Below are 20,000 nucleotides of genomic sequence, written 5' to 3' on the forward strand. Positions count from 1 at the left end.
GCAGAGGATCAAGCAGAAAGACATAGTTTCTTCTGGATGATCTGTACGCTTCTATCATCCAGCTCTGCATCCATATTTTTCGGCGATCCGCCTTATTCATGATTTTGTTACTTCTGTGAGAGAGGCTAGGTTAGGGGGAGTGGGGGGGGAAGGGACATCTTCGGACGTGATGTATACGACAATCACTCCGGACATGTCCTTTTTTTTTACTTTCAATCAATTGATATTGACACTTATATAGCGCCTATCCTCGGTCGGAGACCAAGCTCTAAGCGCTTTACAAACACGGGGTCATTTTCACAACATGCTGCCTTCCTGGGTAGAGCCGACTGACGGCTGCCAATGGGCACTCTTCATTTATTTCCTGTGTCATTCATTCAGATGTCAGGCACACATACATACACATTCAGACAGACATGTAACATATATTTAACATTTTAGTGTATGACCGCTTTGTTTATTTACCCCGCCAGGTAGGCAGCCATACTCCGTTTTCGGGGGTGTGCATGCTGGGTATGTTCTTGTTTCCATAACCCACCGAACGCTGACATGGATTACAGGATCTTTAACGTGCGTATTTGATATTCTGCTTGCGTATACACACGAAGGGGGTTCAGGCACAAGCAGGTCTGCACATACGTTGACCTGGGAGATCGGAAAAATCTCCACCCTTTACCCACGAGGCGCCAACAGATTCGAACCCAGGACCCTCAGATTGAAAAGTCCAACGCAATAACCATTCGGCTATTGTGCCCGTCACATGTCAATTATGTTCAGTGGATAGGACATTTCGTTCATGATGCCTTCTTCTCCGTGACTGATGTCAGAGTGACCTAAGGTGTTATACACTACCAAAGTCACTGACTGAAACATCCAAGCCTCTTCACTGAACCTCTCTTTGCTCTATATGTTTGACACGAATGCAATGCTACAAATACTAATGTCAGTGATAAGAAGAAGAAGAAGAAGATGATGATGATGATGATGATGATAATGATGGTGGTGGTGGTGATGATGACAATAATGATGGTGATGATGAAATAATTACTAAAATAAAATTTTAAAAAGTCAACAAAAGCAATCCATTACCGGAATCCATGAAAGCACACGGTGCAAATTATTATCTCTAAAAAAACGATGACAGAAGTTTTGAATCCAACGGAAATTAATACCATAAACAGTCACTTCAAACACGCATGCGTAGTTCGCCCTAAGTGTAACTGTCTTCTTCGAGCTGAAAGTTTTAGGCAAAATACGAGATCTGCTGATCGTGATGGTCATTGGTAGATATTATATAGCAAGCGACGAGACCTATACACAAATCAGTGTCTGAATAAATAAATTATTAGTGCCTCCTCCCTCTTTTCAATAATGTTTTCACCAACAACCGCGCGTGCTAGCTAATTAATATGAAAAAGGTCTACGCAAATGCATTTTCCCGAAAAAAAAAAAACACTTGGGGGAATGTAAATAACCTACAGCGAAACCTCCATACTGGTGTAAAACCTTTCCATGCCTTGAATCATATCTAAAACTTATGGAGGCTAATGTTTTAGATGAGAGAGAACCGTTTACAAAAATATATATATTTCCAGTTGTATACTCAGATTAACTTACCACTAGTTCCCTGCTCCTGAGAGATCTAATCATCAATGTAAACGGTTTTTACTGTTGTTCATTTGAACTGAAATGATAAAAAAAACGACTGCAGTTAATCAGTGTAAGTATGTCAGGCAGGTGTGCTGAGTTTTGTCAACAATATATTAAAATGTTACGGTAACCCGACTGTGGAAATATTTTGGTTTATTTGTAATTTTGCAGGTGTGCATTTTTTTTAATCAAAAACAGATTATGTGGAAAGAACTGATTTTCCCCCATTTTCAATCCATCTAACTTTTGTGTCGACAAACTAAGTGTCTCCAGAGAAAATTAACTACAAAGTTTATCACGGCCACACACGCACGCACACAAGCAGGTAAGCAACACACACACACACTCGCGCGCGCGCGCGCGCACGCACACACTCACTCACACACACACACACACACACACAACACACACATACACACACACACACACACACACACACACACACACGCACTCACACACACACACGCACTACACACACACACAAACACGCGCGCACGCACAACACACACGCACACCACACACACACACACACACACACAACCGAAACATCGAGTTATTACGCAGACTGACGTTGAGTGAAAACACACATGTGATCCAAAAGTTTTTTTCGCGACGATAAGACGGGTAAAACAACAACACGTTATCACAATGATGTCGCAATATCAGTATATATATATATATATATATATATATATATATATATTTTTTTTTTTTTTTTTTTTGCGGGGGGAGGGGGGGTCACAACAGAATTAGAAGTGTAACTGAATAGACTACATGGGTACATGCCGGTTAAAAAAAAAAAATCCTTGGATTCAGCTGGAACGCTCCCAGCATTATACTAGTAATAGGAAGAAATTGGCAGATATTTGCACCCATTGATCTTCATGTGCATTGAATTACTAAACTAAAAAAAATAATAATAAAAAAAAGAACTGCCTTAACAAGAATTCGATAGAAACATGAAAGAGGAAACGCTCCAAAATGGGCATTTCATTTAAATCAATGTTCAGTTCGTTTGGGGTATTAATGTTCAGTTCGTTTGGGGGATTTTCAGGAGTATGGACACATGGAGAGGATGAAGATGAGCAGAAAGAGCGCACTTCAAATTGTTCAGACAGTTACAGCTTCAGTTTCAAATCGCTGAGAACAGCCCACAACCGAGACAGATGGCTTGAAGATCGTCAGTTTCAGTTTCTCAAGGAGGCGCCACTGCGTTCGGACAAATCCATAAACACTACACCGCATTTGCTAGGCAGATGCCTGACCAGCAGCATAACCCACCACGCTTAGTCATGCTTATATTTCATTTGTGTACATATCAGAGAGGATTTCTTCTACAGACTTTTGCCAGAGGACAACACTGTCGTTGCCATGGGTTCTTTTTCAGTGCGCCAAGTGCGTGCTGCACGCGGGACCTCGGTTTATCGTCTCATCCGATTGACTAAACGCACCAGTTCGATTTTCCAGTCAAACGTGGGAGAAAGGGCGAGAGCGGGATTCGAACCCATACCCTCACAGCCTCTGTACTGGTAGATGAGTGTCTTAACCATTCTGCCACATTCCTCTGTTCAGGCAAGAAATAGTTGTTGTTTCAAAGAAGACTGGACCGGAAAGCTGGAACATAACGATTGGTGTTTGAAGAACATTGCTAAGTCAAATACTTATCACAAACAAAAAAAACTCTTCGAAATATCACAAAAGCTAAATCAAGAGCAACTTTGGTTAATTTGTCCATGCGCAAATGATCTTAAAGTTGACAAATGATATAGCGATATACCCACAAATTCCTCCCTCCCTCTCTCTCCGTCTCTCTCTTTCCCTCCCTCCTCTCTCTCTCGTCTCACCGAGGACGGACGATGGCGTATACGTGAATAAACCATATCTGTCTGTCTGTCTCTCTGTCTGTACCTGGCTCTTCTCACAAGGGCAATGGCCTATAAATTAATAAACCATGCGCCCGTCCGTCTTTCTCTCTGCCTCTCTGTCTGTCTGTCTGTCTCTCTCTCTGTACCTGGCTCTTCTCACAAGGGCAATGGCCTGTAAATGAATAAACCATGCGCCCGTCCATCTCTCTCTCTCTCTCTCTCTCTGTGTGTGTGTGTGTGTGTGTGTGTGTGTGTGTGTGCCTGTCTCTCTGTCTGTCTGTCTGGGTTTTTTTTTTCTCTCTCTCTCTCGTTTCGCTTCGTTTCGTTTCGTTTCGTTTCGATCCTGCGGGCAGGGATGTTTGCAGTATATGCATTTGTAACGCGGATTCTCCACCAGAGGGGGAGGAACCAGTGTGTTAATAAATGATGGAGCGCACACGGTTGGTCGCTCCCGCGTTCAGTGTGGTGAAAAGTGGATGAAGAACGGTGGGTGGGGGGAGGGGGGTGTGGTGGGGGATGGGGGGGGGGTGTGTGTGTGTGGAAGCATACAGACCTGTTTCAGCCTCCGGCCTTCCTGTTCTCTGACCTTCGTTCCTGTGCATGGACACACACACACACACACACAGACACACACACACACGTCACTCACTCACTCACAAACACAAACACACACACACAGTGGCTCACACATACACACACACACACACACACACACACACACACACACACACACACACAGACTCTCTCTCTCTCTATCACACACACATACACACAGGCTCTCTCTCTCTCTCTCTCTCTCTCTCTCTCTCTCTCTCTCACACACACACACACACACACGTCACTCACAAACACAAACACACACACACACAGTGGCTCGCACACACACACACACTCACACACACACACACACACTCTCTCTCTCTCTCTCTCTCTCTCTCTCTCTCACACACACATACACACAGGCTGTCTCTCTCTCTCTCTCTCTCTCTCTCTCACACACACACACACACACACACACACACACACACACACACACACACACATACACATGCACACAGAGAGAAAGACAGGAAAAGACAAACATTCAGGCTGGCAGACAGACAAACAGGAAAAAAAAAAACCAACACAAAGTTCCAGCTCACCATTATCAGCATGATCTTCCTTCGTTGGTTTTTTTGTTTTGTTTTGTTTTTTTTGGTGGTGGTTTTTTTTTTCTTCTTTCTTTCTTCCTTTTCCCCCTAGCTGGATCAATACAAGTTATGGCTATGTTGATCGAATGCTGTTCGTGTGTTTATTTCTGTTTATGGCCTCGTTTGAAAAGGTCTGCCCCTTAGTGACATCTCTCCCTTTCCCCTACCTCTCTCCCCTCCCTCCATCCACCCACCCCCCCTCCTGTTCTTCGCCTCCCCCCTCTGCCCCCCTCCTCCCCCCCTCTCTCTCTCTATGTAGTTGCGAAGTCATAATTTCCTCTCTGGTTAGTGTTTGTGTGTGTGTAGGGGGGGGGTGGGGGGGGGGGGGGGGTTGACACCCGATGTCACAGAACACGTTTTGGTAGTTGGTGCTTTACACTGACACTTCGAAATAATTGAACACATAACGGTAGTTCCTGTGTGTTCTGCTCTCTCTCTCTCTCTCTCTCTCTCTCTCTCTCTCTCTCTCTGTGTGTGTGTGTGTGTGTGTGTGTGTGTGTGTGTGTGTGTGTGTGTGTGTGTGTTTGCTTGGATTTCAATTTGTTATTGAGTAACCTCCCACCATCTCTCTCTCTCTATCAGAGACATGTATGTACACACACTTCAAACTCCACCATCCCTGTCTCTCGCTCCCCTCACCCCCACGTACACATACGCACACACGCACAGACACACACGCACACACACATACATACACACACACACACTCACGCACACACACACACACACACAAACACACACATATGCACACACACACACACATACGCACACACATGCACACAGACACACACGCACACACACACACACATCAAACCCACAGGACAGAGAGAGAGAGAGATATAGAGATGGGAGAAAATACATGGAGCAGGGAAACGAGGAAGAACACTGTGGACTGAGGGCAGACAGAGGGCGAGTGACAGAGAGAGAGAGAGAGAGAGAGAGAGAGAAAGACAGACAGAGAGACAGACAAACAGTGACACAGAGAGAGAGAGAGAGGAAGGGAGGAAGGGAATAAGGGAAAGAGAGACAGACAGACAGACAGGCAGTGACACAGAGAGACACATACAGATATACATACCAACAACAGACACATAAAGTAAACATCTCTCTCTCTCTCTCTCTCTCTCTCTCTCTCTCTCCACGCACAGGCTTCACGATTCCTCGGATCAATACAGGTTTATCTGGACAAAACAACTTGCTTCATACAGTCTACCGGGAGTTTTTAGTTCTCTTTCCCTGCCGTCATTTGCACGTGCGTTCGTTTTAAATGGACTCACTCGTTCGCCCCCCGCCCCCCTCCTTTCCCTGCCCCCCCCCCCTTACCATCCCCCCCCCCCCACCCCCGTCCTCATACACCTCGCCCTGTCGATCTCCCATTCTGTCTTCACTCTTTTCAGTATCATAGATTTACATTCAGTTTATTCGAAAGCACTTGTCTGGGGTCAGTTTTTTTTTTCTTCTTTTTATTAATGTTTTTGGACTTTGTCATGTATAACTGATGGTGTGTGTGTGTGTGTGTGTAGACCCCAGTACAATGGGCAAGAACTGGATGGAGAAAAGCACGCGCACATAAGCAACGGATCCATGCACGCACACACAAACTATATAATCATCCACGCATGCACGCACAAACACACACACACACAAACACACACGCGCGCGCGCACGTACACAAACACACGCACACAGGCGCGCACGCACGCACACACGCACGCACGTGGATACACACACACACACACACACACACACACACACACACACACTCACAAGGAAAAAAGCGAAACAGACGCACTTTGCTGTGGGCTATTACCATTCCCTCTCTCTCTTTCTCTCTGTCTGTCTGTCTGTCTCTCCCTCTCTCTCCTTCTCTCCCCCCCCCCCTCTCTCTCTGTCTCTCTGACCTTTCTATTGGCCCATCTCCCCTCTCCTCCCTCCTCTCCTCTCTCCACCCTTCACCCTCCTCCGCGTCTGTCTCCACACCCATACTCACTCTGCCCCGCCCCCCCCCCCCCCCCCCCCCCCCCCGCCCCCCAACCCCCCTCCAAATAACCACCCACCCACACAGCTTACACTCCACACTTCATGAAGGAAAAACAAAAAAAAAAGCAAACCTCATAGTACAGAGTGGTAACTCTCTCCATTCACAAGGAACACAACTTCCAAGTCAGCGCTGCTTGCAACGCTACCGGTTCAGCTAGCACACAGGTAAAATAAAAGGTATACTGGAACAAACCCGGCCTCATTATCTGTTAATTTTCCAGAGGAAAAACCTCAACAGGCGAATCGGGGATGGTCTATAAACATCAACATAATCCTCTCCATCCGTTTTCGTCCGGGTGAAAATCAAAGACAGTACAAAACAATACAAACAACAACAAAAAATCAACTCTTGGGTGTTAGCGAATAAAGAAAAACTAATAAACAAAGAAAAAAAAATGCAAGCATGATTTTCTTCCTGCGATAACCGAGGCGAAACAGTGTGACCCCTCCCCCCCCCCCCCCCGCACACACCCTCCACACACCCCCACGGTCCCCCATGAACAAATAGCTGACTGAGCTCAAAATCCCTCCGTGGGGAAAATGTCAAGTGTCAGGGATCGTTCTGGAAGAAAGAAGAAATAATACGGGGGGTAGGGGGGGGGGGAATCCGGGGTGGGGGGGCGGGTGGGGGAGGAGGAAAGCAGAGAGGGGGAGATGAGGGAGAGAGGGGTGGGGGGATGGGGAGAGAGAGAGAGAGAGAGAGAGAGAGAGGGGAGGGACAGAAAGGAGATAGGGGTGGAGAGAGAGACACAGAGAGAGAGAGAGGGAGAGAGAGAGACAGAGAGAGACAGAGAGAAGAGAAGAGGACGATCGAATTTTCCAACTGAGGGATACTGAGGGAAGAAAAGGAATAATTACATAAGGCTTGTTTTCATCCAGCCCTCATAAAAAATGGGGCAATATAACAAACACACAATACAAAAAAGCACACAACCTAACCTGCTCAATTTCTAATTATGTCAAAAAACACGTAAATACATGCACAAATATTACAAAGAGAGTGAAAAGGAGAGGGAGAGACAGAGAGAGGGAGAGTATAAAGAGAGAGGAGGGAGAAAGAGAGGGGGAGAGACAAACAGACAGACAGACAGACAGACAGATAGATAGATAGATAGATAGATAGATAGATAGACAGATAGATAGATAGATTGATTCATAATCACTTCGTCTCTCTTTCGGTGTTTTTCTTCCCTCTCTCTCTCTTTCTCTCTTTATTTGACTCCAGGTATGTTTATTTTCCATTCTATTGTGTTTCATTATTTTCTTCATTATTGTTCAGATTGCACCCCCCCCCCCCCCATGTCACTAGAGCTGTATAGCTAATGACATTAAACCTTTCAGTGTTCAGTGTTCTCTCTCTCTGTCTACCCCCTCCTCGCTCTCCTCCCCCCCCTCTCCTCCCCCCACCCACCTCCCCCAATGCTCCAGGTTGCGAGGGCCAGACGAGGATTGAACCAATGGGGAAGGGGAGAGGGGCAGTCTAAACATATAAACTGAATCCTGCCCATCTGTTCCGTCATCGTAAAAACCAACCAACCAACCAACCAACCATCCTTGGGAATCAGCGCAGCAAGACAAAAACAACAACAACAACAACAAACAAACAAACAAAAAGAAAAACAAAAAAACCCAACAGAGCTCTGTTTTCTTACTGCAAAGTGAAATAGTGTGACTGCAAACATGATAATTGCTGTGCTCCAAATCTGTTTTGGAAAATGTCAAATGTGAAGGCTCGTTCTTCAAAAAAAAAAAAAAAAGAGTTTATTTTCTCAAGAGATTATAACAAAGTTGACTTGACTTGCCTTGGAAGAAAGAAGAAAGATGGGAGGGAGGATGGAGAGAGAGCGAGAAAGAGACAGACAGACAGAGAGACAGAGAAAGAGAAAGAGAAAGAGACTCGGACAGATAACTGATTGATTGATTAATTGATTGATATGGATACTTATATAGCGCCTATCCTCGGTCGGAGACCAAGCTCTAAGCGCTTTACGAAAACGGGGTCATTTACACAACAGGCTGCCTACCTGGGTAGAGCCGACTGACGGCTGCCATTGGGCGCTCATCATTCGTTTCCTGTGTCATTCAATCAGATTTCGGGACATGCACACATACACACTCAGACAAACATGTAACATTTAACATTTTACGTGTATGACCGTTTTATTTATTTACCCCGCTATGTAAGCAGCCATACTCCGTTTTCGGGGGTGATATACTGGGCATGTTCTTGTTTCCATAACCCACCGAAAGCTGACAAGGATTACAAGATCTTTAACGTGCGTATTCGATCTTCTGCGTGCGTATACACACAAAGGGGGTTCAGTCACTGGCAGGTGTGCACAAATGTTTACCTACCTAGCCACCTACCTACCTACCTACCCTCCTATCTGACTGCCTACTTGGTAACCTACTTAACGTCTATCTATCAATCATTCTCTCTAATGCTAGTTTCGGGACACGTTCAAATAATTATCCTTTTCTATTCTTTTGACCCCGCCCCCTTCTCCGCTCTCCTAGTCTGGAGTTCCACAGGTCTGTTTGATTCCGTGTCGGTCTGCATGCATCGTTTCCTGTGTGTGTTTTTTGACACGTACTCGTATGCCATCAGTTCACCTGTGTTTGAAGCGCTGCTCATCCTTTATATATATGATAGTCAGTCGTGTCCGACTATGACCATCAGAACAGCAGAGGAGGCAACTGCTGTTCCGATTATTTGGGCTAGAATTTGATTATAGTGGAGAGTGTCTTGCCCAAGTTACATCCCCACTCTCTCGGCCAAGAGGGTTTTTAGGACAGTCGGCGTTGGGATGGTTCCCAAAGGCCAACTAGCCCACAAGGCTGCAGCACTAAGAGCCAGCGCAATTTTGCCTCCAAGTTTGAGAGTCATAGTCCTTCACAAAAGACTAAGCTGTGAATGGTTTCCCATTGACTGGAGAAACCATTGATAATACAGCTCTCACTTTGCTGTTGGCTCAAATGTAAACTTATGTCAATCTGTGATATAAGCCGCTCATCCTATAGCTCCGATAACTGCCTCAAGTCTCAACCTCCCTCCCCCCCCCCACACCCTCCCTCTCTCTCCAGTGCATTTTAGATAACTCTTTTGAAATCACATGTAACTCGTCTCTTGTTGTGTGCGTGTGTGGGGGGGCGAGGGAGGTGGGGTTTGGGGGGGGGGGAGGGGTAGAGGGAGGGTGGAGGCACGTTTCATATATAAATCTTTGCTTATCTGTACCCACACAGCTCCCTCTTTTTTTCTGTAACCCCTATTTCAGCGTGATAGGAAACGTGTGCTACCCAGTTCACCTTTGCGTGCATGCATATGTGTCTGTGCGCGAGCACGTATAGATAGACAGACAGACAAACAGACAGATAGATAGATAGATAGATAGATAGATAGATAGACAGACACAGATATATAGATACATAGATAACATAGATACATAGATATCGATATGTATATTCGTGTGTGCACTTGTCTACAGCATTTATCTCTTGTCTCCATCCAGAAGGTTCCTGATAACCGACGTCACGTTTCTCTCTGTCCAATCAGAACGGAGATGGCCAGATTGAGAACTGGCGGATTCTGACCTTTACACAAGACGCAATCAACAGACACGAACCTTCCGACTTTGATCCAAAGAGTCTGAGCTTTCGTCACGACACATGATTATTTCGAGGGTGCGTGAGCTTTAAAATCCCTCTCCCCCCCCCCCCCCCCCTCTCTCTCTGAATCAGCATTTCTGTCTTCTCTACGTGTATCAATGTTCTATGTCTCTCCTTCCGTCCCTCCCCTTCACCATTCTCTCCATCTTTCCCTCTGTCTGGCTTCCCCAATTTCTCTCTTCATGAACATGGAGCTGTTTGTCTGAGAGGTATATATTCTAAGCGTTCAAAAGAAGGGAAGGACTCCTTGAAGCACGATTCTGAGTCTGGGCAAATCCCCCCCCCCCCCTCCCCCCCTCTTTTGTTTTTTCTTTCATCACAACGAATGTGTTAACACTTTTGGTCTCATTTTATTCATTCGTTCATTGTCTTTTCTTTCATGTGTGTGCATGTGCACCTTAAATGGTAACAGGTCGGAGACCTAACGTTAAATTCTTTGAGTCCTTGAGTCTCTCTCTCTCTCTCTCTCTCTCTCTCTCTCTCAAGTGTGTCTTCACAAGTGACTGAGAACGTTGATGTTTTTGAATTTTTGCAGTCATTATCAGTTGTTTCGCTTCTCAGTTTAACGACTTCTCTTTTACGGAGTCCTTAAAGTAATTTCCTGTAATTGTATTTAGATATATCTTTTTTTTTCAAAAATTTCACCCTCATTTGCCCAGTTTCCCTCAACTCTCCATTCATTCACATCTCCCACCCCTTCTAACCGATAATACTCAAATGTATATATAAATACTTTAACAAAATGTCTCCGATCACCGATATGTGTGACGGGACATGAAACAAAATTCCTTCTCTCTCTCTCTCTCTCTCTCTCTCTCTCTCTCTCTGTGTGTGTGTGTGTGTGTGTGTGTGTGTGTGTGTGTGTGTCCGAGTCTCTTTTGCTGATCCGAGTCTCTTTTGCTGAGTGTCGGGTAAATCTCTGTTTATCTCTGTGTGTCTCATCGCTCTCACCTTCACTCTTGATTCCCCCCAGAACCTTCACAAGCCTCTTCTCCTCCCTACACATGTGTATGCATTTGCACGCTTGTGTGAGAATTCACGCGTGTGTGGGTGCGCACAACAGAGAGAGACGAGATAGGGAGAAAGAGAGGGGGGAGGGGGCAGAGAGAGACAGAGGGAGAGAAAGAGAAAAGCAGAGAGGGAGAGAGAGACACATAGAGAGAGAGAGAGGGAGAGAGAGAGACAGAGGGAGAAAGAGGGAGAGAGACAGAGGGAGAGAAAGAGAAAAACAGAGAGGGAGAGGGGGGAGAGAGAGGGAGACAGAGGGAGAGAGACAGAGGGAGAGAAAGAGAAAAACAGAGAGGGAGAGGAGGGAGAGACACAGAGAGAGAGACAGAGGGAGAGAAAGCGAAAAACAGAGAGGGAGAGGGGGGGAGAGAGGGAGAGAGTGGGAGAGAGACAGAGGGAGAGAAAGCGAAAAACAGAGAGGGAGAGGGGGAGAGAGAGGGAGAGAGACAGAGAGAGGGAGAGAGAGGGAGACATAGAGAGGGAGGGAGAGGGGGAGAGAGAGAGAAGGAGAGAGAGAGACAGGGAGAGAGAGAGGGAGAGGGAGAGAGAGGGGGGAGAGAGGGGAGAGAGAGACAGAGAGAGGGAGACAGAAGGAGAGAGACAGAGGGAGAGAAAGAGAAAAACAGAGAAGGAGAGAGAGAGAGAGAGAGAGAGGAGAGAAGAGCGAAAGAAAGTGACAGAGAGGATGGGAGAAGAAAGAAAATAAAACTTAAAGAGATGGTATTCTCTGGTAATTAATGTTGACGTGCACACAAATTATCTCGTTGCCTCTCATTATCTCTCATTATCTCTCTCTCTCTCCCTCTCTCTCTCTCTCTCTCTCCCTCTCTCTTGTTTATCTGCGTCCAACTCTCTTTTTTCTTGTCCCTTCCCACGCTCTCTCTTTCCTCGTCATTTCGCCTCACTCCCAGTTGTATTTCTTTTCTCTTTTTTTTTATATCGTTTATTTGTTCATTTTCTGCTTTCTTCAAGGAAGAAAAAAGGCGTTGTCGTTCTCTCTTTCTCCTCGCTTTCTCTTTCATTATTTCTTTCATTCACATAATTGCCTTCCTTCCTTCCTTATTTCTGTTTGTTCTTTTTAACTCGTTCACTGCCAAACTCGCATTTATGCAGCAGCTAGGTACAGGACCCATGTCACTGAAGGGGTGACCAGATCATGGGTCTGTTATCCATGAACCTACTGCTCTTTATGTTCGGTGGTAGAATAGGCCATATTTTCTACATACCGCAGGGGGAGTCCCCAGCTATTCTTAGACACCATATTTTCTGTGTTTGTAGCACAAGTGAATGTTGCACTCTAAATTCACTGGCGGCGAAAGGGTTAAGAGATACAGGAGGGTACAAAAAAAAAATGAATGGACAAACACAAGGTTCCATCAGGACTGTCCCTAATTGGGCTGCTCCATGTTGATGTCATCTTTCATTAGTGTTCACGGAAGACAGTCGTCCCTGTGCAGTGGCGCTGACACACCTCACGGGGCCCCAAGATGCCACTGCTGTTGACCATTGCAAGGGAAGCCTTCCCCTGACTTCCCTGCACCAGTAAGTTCTTTAACTGCTCCTTATATATCGCTTTTCATTATCTGGGTGTTTCTGTCTGCGTATGTTTTCCTGTATGCCTGTTTCCATGTTTTCCCTCTTTCCTTTGTCGATGTTTTGCGTACAAACGAGAGACAGAGACAGAGACAGACAGACAGACAGACAGACAGACACAGAGAAAGAGAGAGACAGACAGACAGACAGACAGAGACAGACAGAGACACAGAGGGAGACACACTGAAACACTGAAATGTTTAATGTTATTAGCTGAAAAGCTCTGGTGACATAGTAGGTACTAATCAGAGCGAAATGGTGCAAAATAGATAAATGGAACTGAAAAAATAAATAAATGGAACTGAAAGCAGAAAAAAAACCCAGAACTGAAACAAAATAAACTACCGAGAGATTTGCGACACTTTGGCACTTTGTCATTAGCTTAAAGTACACGCGACAGGGTGGGGGGGGGGGGTAATGTGCCTTTTTCTTCAGTCGTTCGTCTCCATGGTTTGGACAGTACACAGAAAACAAAGTACATTTAAATCATACAATAAATGTTTACGCATGTAACATCGACACACATCATATCAATACAAACACATACTAAAGTACATATAAATCCTGAAATAATTATGTATGCCTAAAGACAGAGAGACAGAGAGAGAGAGAGACAGTGAAAAGAAAGAGAGACAGGAGACAGAGAGAGACTCTGTGTGTGTGTGTGTGTGTGTGTGTGTGTGTGTGTGTGTGTGTGTGTGTGTGCGTGCGTGCGTGCGTGCGTGTGTGAATACATACGCGCGTGGTTGCTGAGCGCATGCATGCGTGCGCGCAATCGCTCTTGAGAGACAGTACACCTATAGCCTCCATCCAAATAGTTCCCGATACCGACATCACCTTTCCCACTGTCCAGTCGGAACCGAGATGGTCACACTAGGCGCTGACGGGTTCTAACCTTTACAGAAGACACAGCGAACAGACATGAACCACTGGCTTCGATCAAGAAGTCTGGGCTTTCGGCTGGGCGTATCATTCATCCAGTGCCAGCTACGCTGGACAGGACACGTTGTCCATATGACAGACAGCAGGATCCCGAAGATGCTTTTGTATGGCCAGCTGAAGGAAGGCCACCGTGAACTTGGAAGACCCTGCAAGCGCTTCAAGGACACCTTGAAGACAAACCTCAAAGCCTGTGACATAGACATCGCTTCCTGGGAAACTGATGCCCTTGACCGCTGTCGCTGGAGGATGCTGTGCTCTAGTGGCATAAAGACGTTTGAAAACAAGAAAATGCTGGCCATTAAGGAGAAGCGTGAGCGAAGGAAGCAGGGCTCAACTTCTGGAGACATTTTCCCTTGCAACATCTGTGGGAAGTGCTGCGCATCCAGAATCGGCCTCTTCTCCCATATGAGGACAAACACCGACAGATAAGCCTGCCTGCCTACTCATCTGTCGGACCGACGGGGGTCTCCATCAAATCATCATTCATGTTCATATACATGAGCATTTTTTTCCTTGTCCCTGTCCCTTTCTTTTTTTCTCTCGAGGCCTGACTAAGCGCGTTGGGTTACGCTGCTGGTCAGGCATCTGCTTGGCAGATGTGGTGTAGCGTATATGGATTTGACCGAACGCAGTGACGCCTCCCTGAGCTACTGATACTGATACTGATACTGTCCCTGACTCATACTGGTATCTGCCATCCCTCCCTCACTCTTTGGATTCCTCCGACTCTGAAATACTTGCCTAGTCTCAGCCTGTCAGCCTGTTGCTTTGTCTTTATATATATATATATATATATATATATATATATAGAGAGAGAGAGAGACTGAAGGTTGCAGGAAAAGAGAGATAGTGGGAGAGACAAAGCAACAGGCTGATATATATATCTATATATATCTGATATATATATATATATATATATATATATATATATCGGGTGTCCCCAAAACAGTGAACCGCTTTTTGACAAGTATTTTCTCAGCGATATAGAAACCGAATTCATAGAAAATTTTCACACAGTAACCTTAGGGTATTATCAACAAGTCAGCAAAAATATCTAAAGGTTCCGACGCAAATTATGCGAGTATTGTCAAATTCAAAACAGCATGTCAGAAAATCCAATATCAGAGAAAAACTCACTTATTTCAGTTTATGCTCAATGTGGCCTCCATCTTCCTCCACGACTTGTTTTGAATTTTCAATGAATTCGGTTCCTCTATCACTGAGAAAATACTTGTCAAAAAGCGGTTCACTTTTTCGGGGGACACCTGATATACGTATATATATATATTTTTTTTTCTCACTGTCTCCGTATTTCTCAGTATCCATCTCCTTTCTTGCTCCCATTCTCCCTCTCATCTCAATCTCTCCATCTCTCCTCCTTACCTATCTGTCTCCGCCTCCTTCTCTCTTCACCTCTCTCTTCTTTCATTCTTTCCTTTATATACCCCCCCCCCTTTCTTTCTTTTCATTCTTCCTACCCTCTATCCCTTCCTTCCTTCTTTGTAAGAGGTGCTTTGGGGGAAAGGAAGATGGATGAACACACGGTTCCATCGGGACCACCCTAATTGAGTTGCTCCATACCGGGTCTCAAGCCTCGTCCATCATGAATATTTACAGCGTCAAATATCCACGTGACTTCGGTGCTGGTCAATGTTAATATGAACTATTGCCCCCAGCCCCCTTCCCCTTTTCCCCTGTTCCCCCACCCCACCCTCCTCTCGTTTCCTTCTGACTGTGTGCAATCTGTGTTTTGTTTTCTGCTCTGTCTCGCTCACACACACACACACACACACACACACACACACACACACACACACACACACACACACTAAACACGCTAAACAGAGATGGAGAGGAAGATCCATGTATAGAGAGAGAACGAGAGAGATAGAGGAGGGAGAGGAGTAGCAAAAGAGAGAGAGAGAGAGAGGAGAAAGCCAGCTGACCCGAAAAAAGGTTTTGTTAACTTCCTCACCCACTCCCACTCACCAACTTAAAAAAATTATTCGTTGATTTTTGCCTTTCCTACTTTGTTTTAAGGAGATGCACCTCTCTCTCTCTTTCTCTTTCACACACACACACACACACACACACACACACACACACACACACACACACACACGCACGCACGCACGCACACACACATTCATATCGTTCACTTCTTTCTCCCAATCCATTCTTTTCCAGTCTTCCTCCTTCCTTCCTTCCTTCCTTCTGTCTTCTGAGCCACTTGTTGGAGGGACCTGCGGACCAAAAACAAGGTTCCAGAGGGACCACCACCCCTCATTGACTTGCAAAAAAAAAAGTTGGGTCCTTGCTCTCATCCTTCATGAATATTTATGGGGACAAGCGAGCACGTGCGATGGCGCGTGTGCACCAAGGGTCACAAGGTGGCGTTTCTAAGGGCCATTCCAAGTTGGGAGATATAGGGGGGTGCGGGGTTATAGGGGTGGGGTGGGGTGGGTTGTGTGTGTGTGGTGGGGGTGGGGGGGGTAGGGTGGGGAGTCTAAGAATCCCACCTCCCTCTGAAAGGAAAAGTAATTTCATTTCCCTGTTTCTGTCGCAGTGTTTGTGTCCCCTGACTCATTCACTGTCTGCCTGTCTGTCTCTCTGTCTCTGTGATCTATCTGTCTGATTATTTGTGACTTCAATTGTTTGCCTATCCATTCATTTTGCTTCTCTGTGCTTGTGCGCGTTCATGTGTGTGTGTGTCCAATTGTGTGTGTGTGTGTGTGTGTGTGTGTGTGTGTGTGTGTGTGTGTGTGTGTGTGTGTGTGTGTGTGTGTGTGTGTGTGTGTGTGTTGTGTTGTATGTATGGCCCTGTGTTTGCACGTGTCTGTGTTAACACAGGGCGTGGGAAATAATTTTGCGATTCCTTGTCCTTGTCTGTCCAGTTCAATTTTGTCTTTTTTTATATTATTTCCTCTTCGATTCTCAACTGATAAAACCACAGCCATCGAACCTTATACAGCTGTGTCACGCTGTGTGGTGGTCTCATTCATCAGATCCTGTCCGCTTGATTAATGCTCTCTTCTGGTCCTATTCGTCGAATGAAGAGTCTGTCCGCGCGTCCGTCTGACCGTCCGCCCAGGTGATCCCCACCCATCCTTACCCCGTGAACCCCACACACCCACCCCACCCGTCCACCATCAATCCCTTCACTGTCTCCTCATCCAGCCACCCATTCACCGATCCAATCCATCTTTTGCTGTCCATCAACCTTCTCCCTCTTCTTTCTTGTACAGGGGGAAACGAACCAGAGGTCAATGAATCCAGGACTGTCCGTTTTCATGCAGCCCAGAGAGAGAGAGAGGGAGAGAGAGAGAGAGAGAGCAGAGAAACAGACAGGGGAGAGAGAGAAAAAAAAACGAGAGTGAGAGAGAGAGAAATGAAGAAAGAGAGGAGAGGGAAAGAGAGAGCAAACGAGAGAGATACAGAGAGAAAACGAGAAAGAGAAAGAGGGGAGAGGAAAAGAGAGAGCAAACGAGAGAGACAGGCAGAGATTCAAGATTCAAGATTCAAGATGATTTATTCATATAGGCCAAGGCCCCTAATGAAGGGGTATATGAACAGACAGCAATAAAAAACAAAGAAAAACAAACAGAACGAACCAGAGGTCAATGAATCAAGGACTGTCCGTTTTCATGCAGCCCAGAGAGAGAGAGAGAGAGAGAGAGAGAGAGAGAGAGAGAGAGAGAGGGGGGGAGAGAGAGAGTAGATAGACAGGAGACAGAGAGGAAGAGCAAGAAATTCAGATGATTTATTCATTTATAGGCCTAGGCCCCTCATGAAGGGGTAAATGGACAACATGCATCATATCGAACCAACATACATTATTATATCAACCACACATCGAAGCACACAATTACAGTAACGCTGCATTGAATGAAGTACAGTATATTAATCATCTATCCGTTTTCATGCAGCCCAGAGAGAAAGAGAGGGGAAAGAGAGAAAAAGCGAGAGAGAGAGAGGGAGGGTTAGTGATGGGGGCCATTTTTGTTCATCCTGGAACCCCGTGGGTACTGCCGGAAGGGGAAGTAATTGCCCCTTTAAAATTCCAAAGGGAAATAAATAAAAAATGCCCAGCTAATGGGACTGCCTTTACGAAGCGACCCATTTTTCTTTCCTGTAAGGTAAGTGGGGGGGGGGGGGGGAGGTTAAGGGGTGGGGGCAGACGTTTTTGTGTGGGGGGAGGGTGCAGAGAGAGAGAGAGAGAGAGAGTATCCATGTGTAGCTGTTATTGTTGTTGTCTTCACACACACACACACACACATACAACTCGCCATGGCCATCTTGGAAAAAAGACATTAACTAAAGACAACGACACACAACTACACACACACACACACACACACACACACACACACACCCTCTCTCTCTCCCCGCTCCCCCCTCCCCCTGCAACCACCCCCTCCCCACATACACACACAAACACACTATGACCATCTTGGAAAACAGGCGTGACACTGAAGACAACTGCACACAACAACAACAAATGGACACACACCATTTCTCTCTCCCCCCCCCCCCCCCTCCCCAACATACACACACACAAAACCAATTCACCATGGCTATCTTGGAAAAAGGCGTTAAACTGGAGACAACTTCACACAACAACAACAACACATGCACACACACGCTGTCTCTCACCCCGCTCCCCCCCCCCCCCCCCCCCACACACACACACCCACAGAGAGAGAGAGAGAGAGAGAGAGAGAGAGAGAGAACAAAAACAACAACTCACAATGGCAATCTTGGAAAACCACACCTTCTCTCTCTCTCTCCCCGCACCCCCCCCCCCCCCCCCCACCCCGCCACCACCCTCCCCGCTCCCCACGAACCCCCCCCCCCAACAAAAAAAAAAAAACACACACCAAACAAACAAAAAAAAACAAAAAACAACTCACCATGGCCATCTTGGAGGTCCTGGGGTGGTCCAGCACCAGCCAGACCCGCATCTGGAACTTGCGCCAGCCGCGCAGGTGGTTGAGGTCCACCTGGAAGGACTCCTTGACCAGCGAGTGGTTGAACGAGTCCAGGATGGCCTGGTTCTCGATGTAGGAGCGGTAGTGACGCCAGCAGCACGCCTTGATCTCCATCTCGTCGATCTGCCAGAAGTCCAGCTCCCGCTTCACCACCGCCCCGCACACCTCCAGCGGCACGTGCAGTTCTCCTGTGTGCATGGGGAATACAGCAAGGTCAGCTTGAATGTCTCTGCTTTTTGCTCTTCTCTTCAATCTCATCTCTTTTTTTTATAACCTATCTATGAGCGCTTTCAGCTTCCTTCTTCTCCAAAACTATGCTTGTCAGCTCACTTTGCATGCATGAAGAGTGGGAGAGCGAGAGCGGGAGAGGGGGGAGGGAGGGTTTTTGAGAAAGAGTGTCATGAATGATTTATGTAATTTGTTAATTTTTTTTTCATGTAAAGTGCCCTGAGCTCTTCGAGAAAAAAAGGGCGCTATATAAGTGTGCATTATTATCATTATCGATAGGAAAAACAAATAAAATTGCATGCAGGAAAAAATACAAAAAAAAGGGTGGCGCTGTAGTATAGCGACACGCTCTCCCTGGGGAGAGCAGCCAAAATTTAACACAGAGAAATCTGTTGTGATAAAAAGAAATACAAATACAAATATCATTATTACTATTATTATTGTTAATGGTGATTGATATAAGTTGTCACCCACATACATCCTGCGGCACGTGAAGCTCACCTGTGGGCAGAAAAAAACAAGGTCAACGTGAATATGGTGATTGTTAAAGGTTGTCACCCACATTCTTCCATCGGCACGTGAAGCAGCTCGTCTGTGGGTAGAAAAAAAACAACAAAGTCAACGTGAATATGGTGATTGTTAAAGGTGGTCACCCACATTCTTCCATCGGCACGTGAAGCTCGGCTGTGTACAGGAAAAATCAAGGTCAACGTGAATATGGCGATTGATTGATAAAGGTTGCCGCTCTCGTACGTCCAGTGGCAAGTGCAGATCTTTCTATATGTCGAAGATCAAGGTCAACGTGAATATGGTGATTGATAAAGGTTGTC

The 20,000-nt window shown here is 46.0% G+C and overlaps 1 protein-coding gene across 1 annotated transcript in view; it reads right to left on the reverse strand.

Annotated features, from left to right (window-relative positions):
* The window catches only part of LOC143280241 (potassium voltage-gated channel protein Shaw-like), a 168,680-nt gene that overhangs the window by 52,234 nt on the left and 96,446 nt on the right, over positions 1-20,000 (reverse strand). The window contains exon 3 of the mRNA XM_076584873.1: positions 18,865-19,130. Coding sequence (XP_076440988.1) covers positions 18,865-19,130 — 266 coding nt within the window. The remainder of the gene's footprint in view (positions 1-18,864; positions 19,131-20,000) is intronic.

The sequence above is a fragment of the Babylonia areolata genome, chromosome 3 (genome assembly GCF_041734735.1).
Source record: "Babylonia areolata isolate BAREFJ2019XMU chromosome 3, ASM4173473v1, whole genome shotgun sequence".
NCBI classification, from domain to species: Eukaryota; Metazoa; Mollusca; class Gastropoda; order Neogastropoda; family Buccinidae; genus Babylonia; species Babylonia areolata.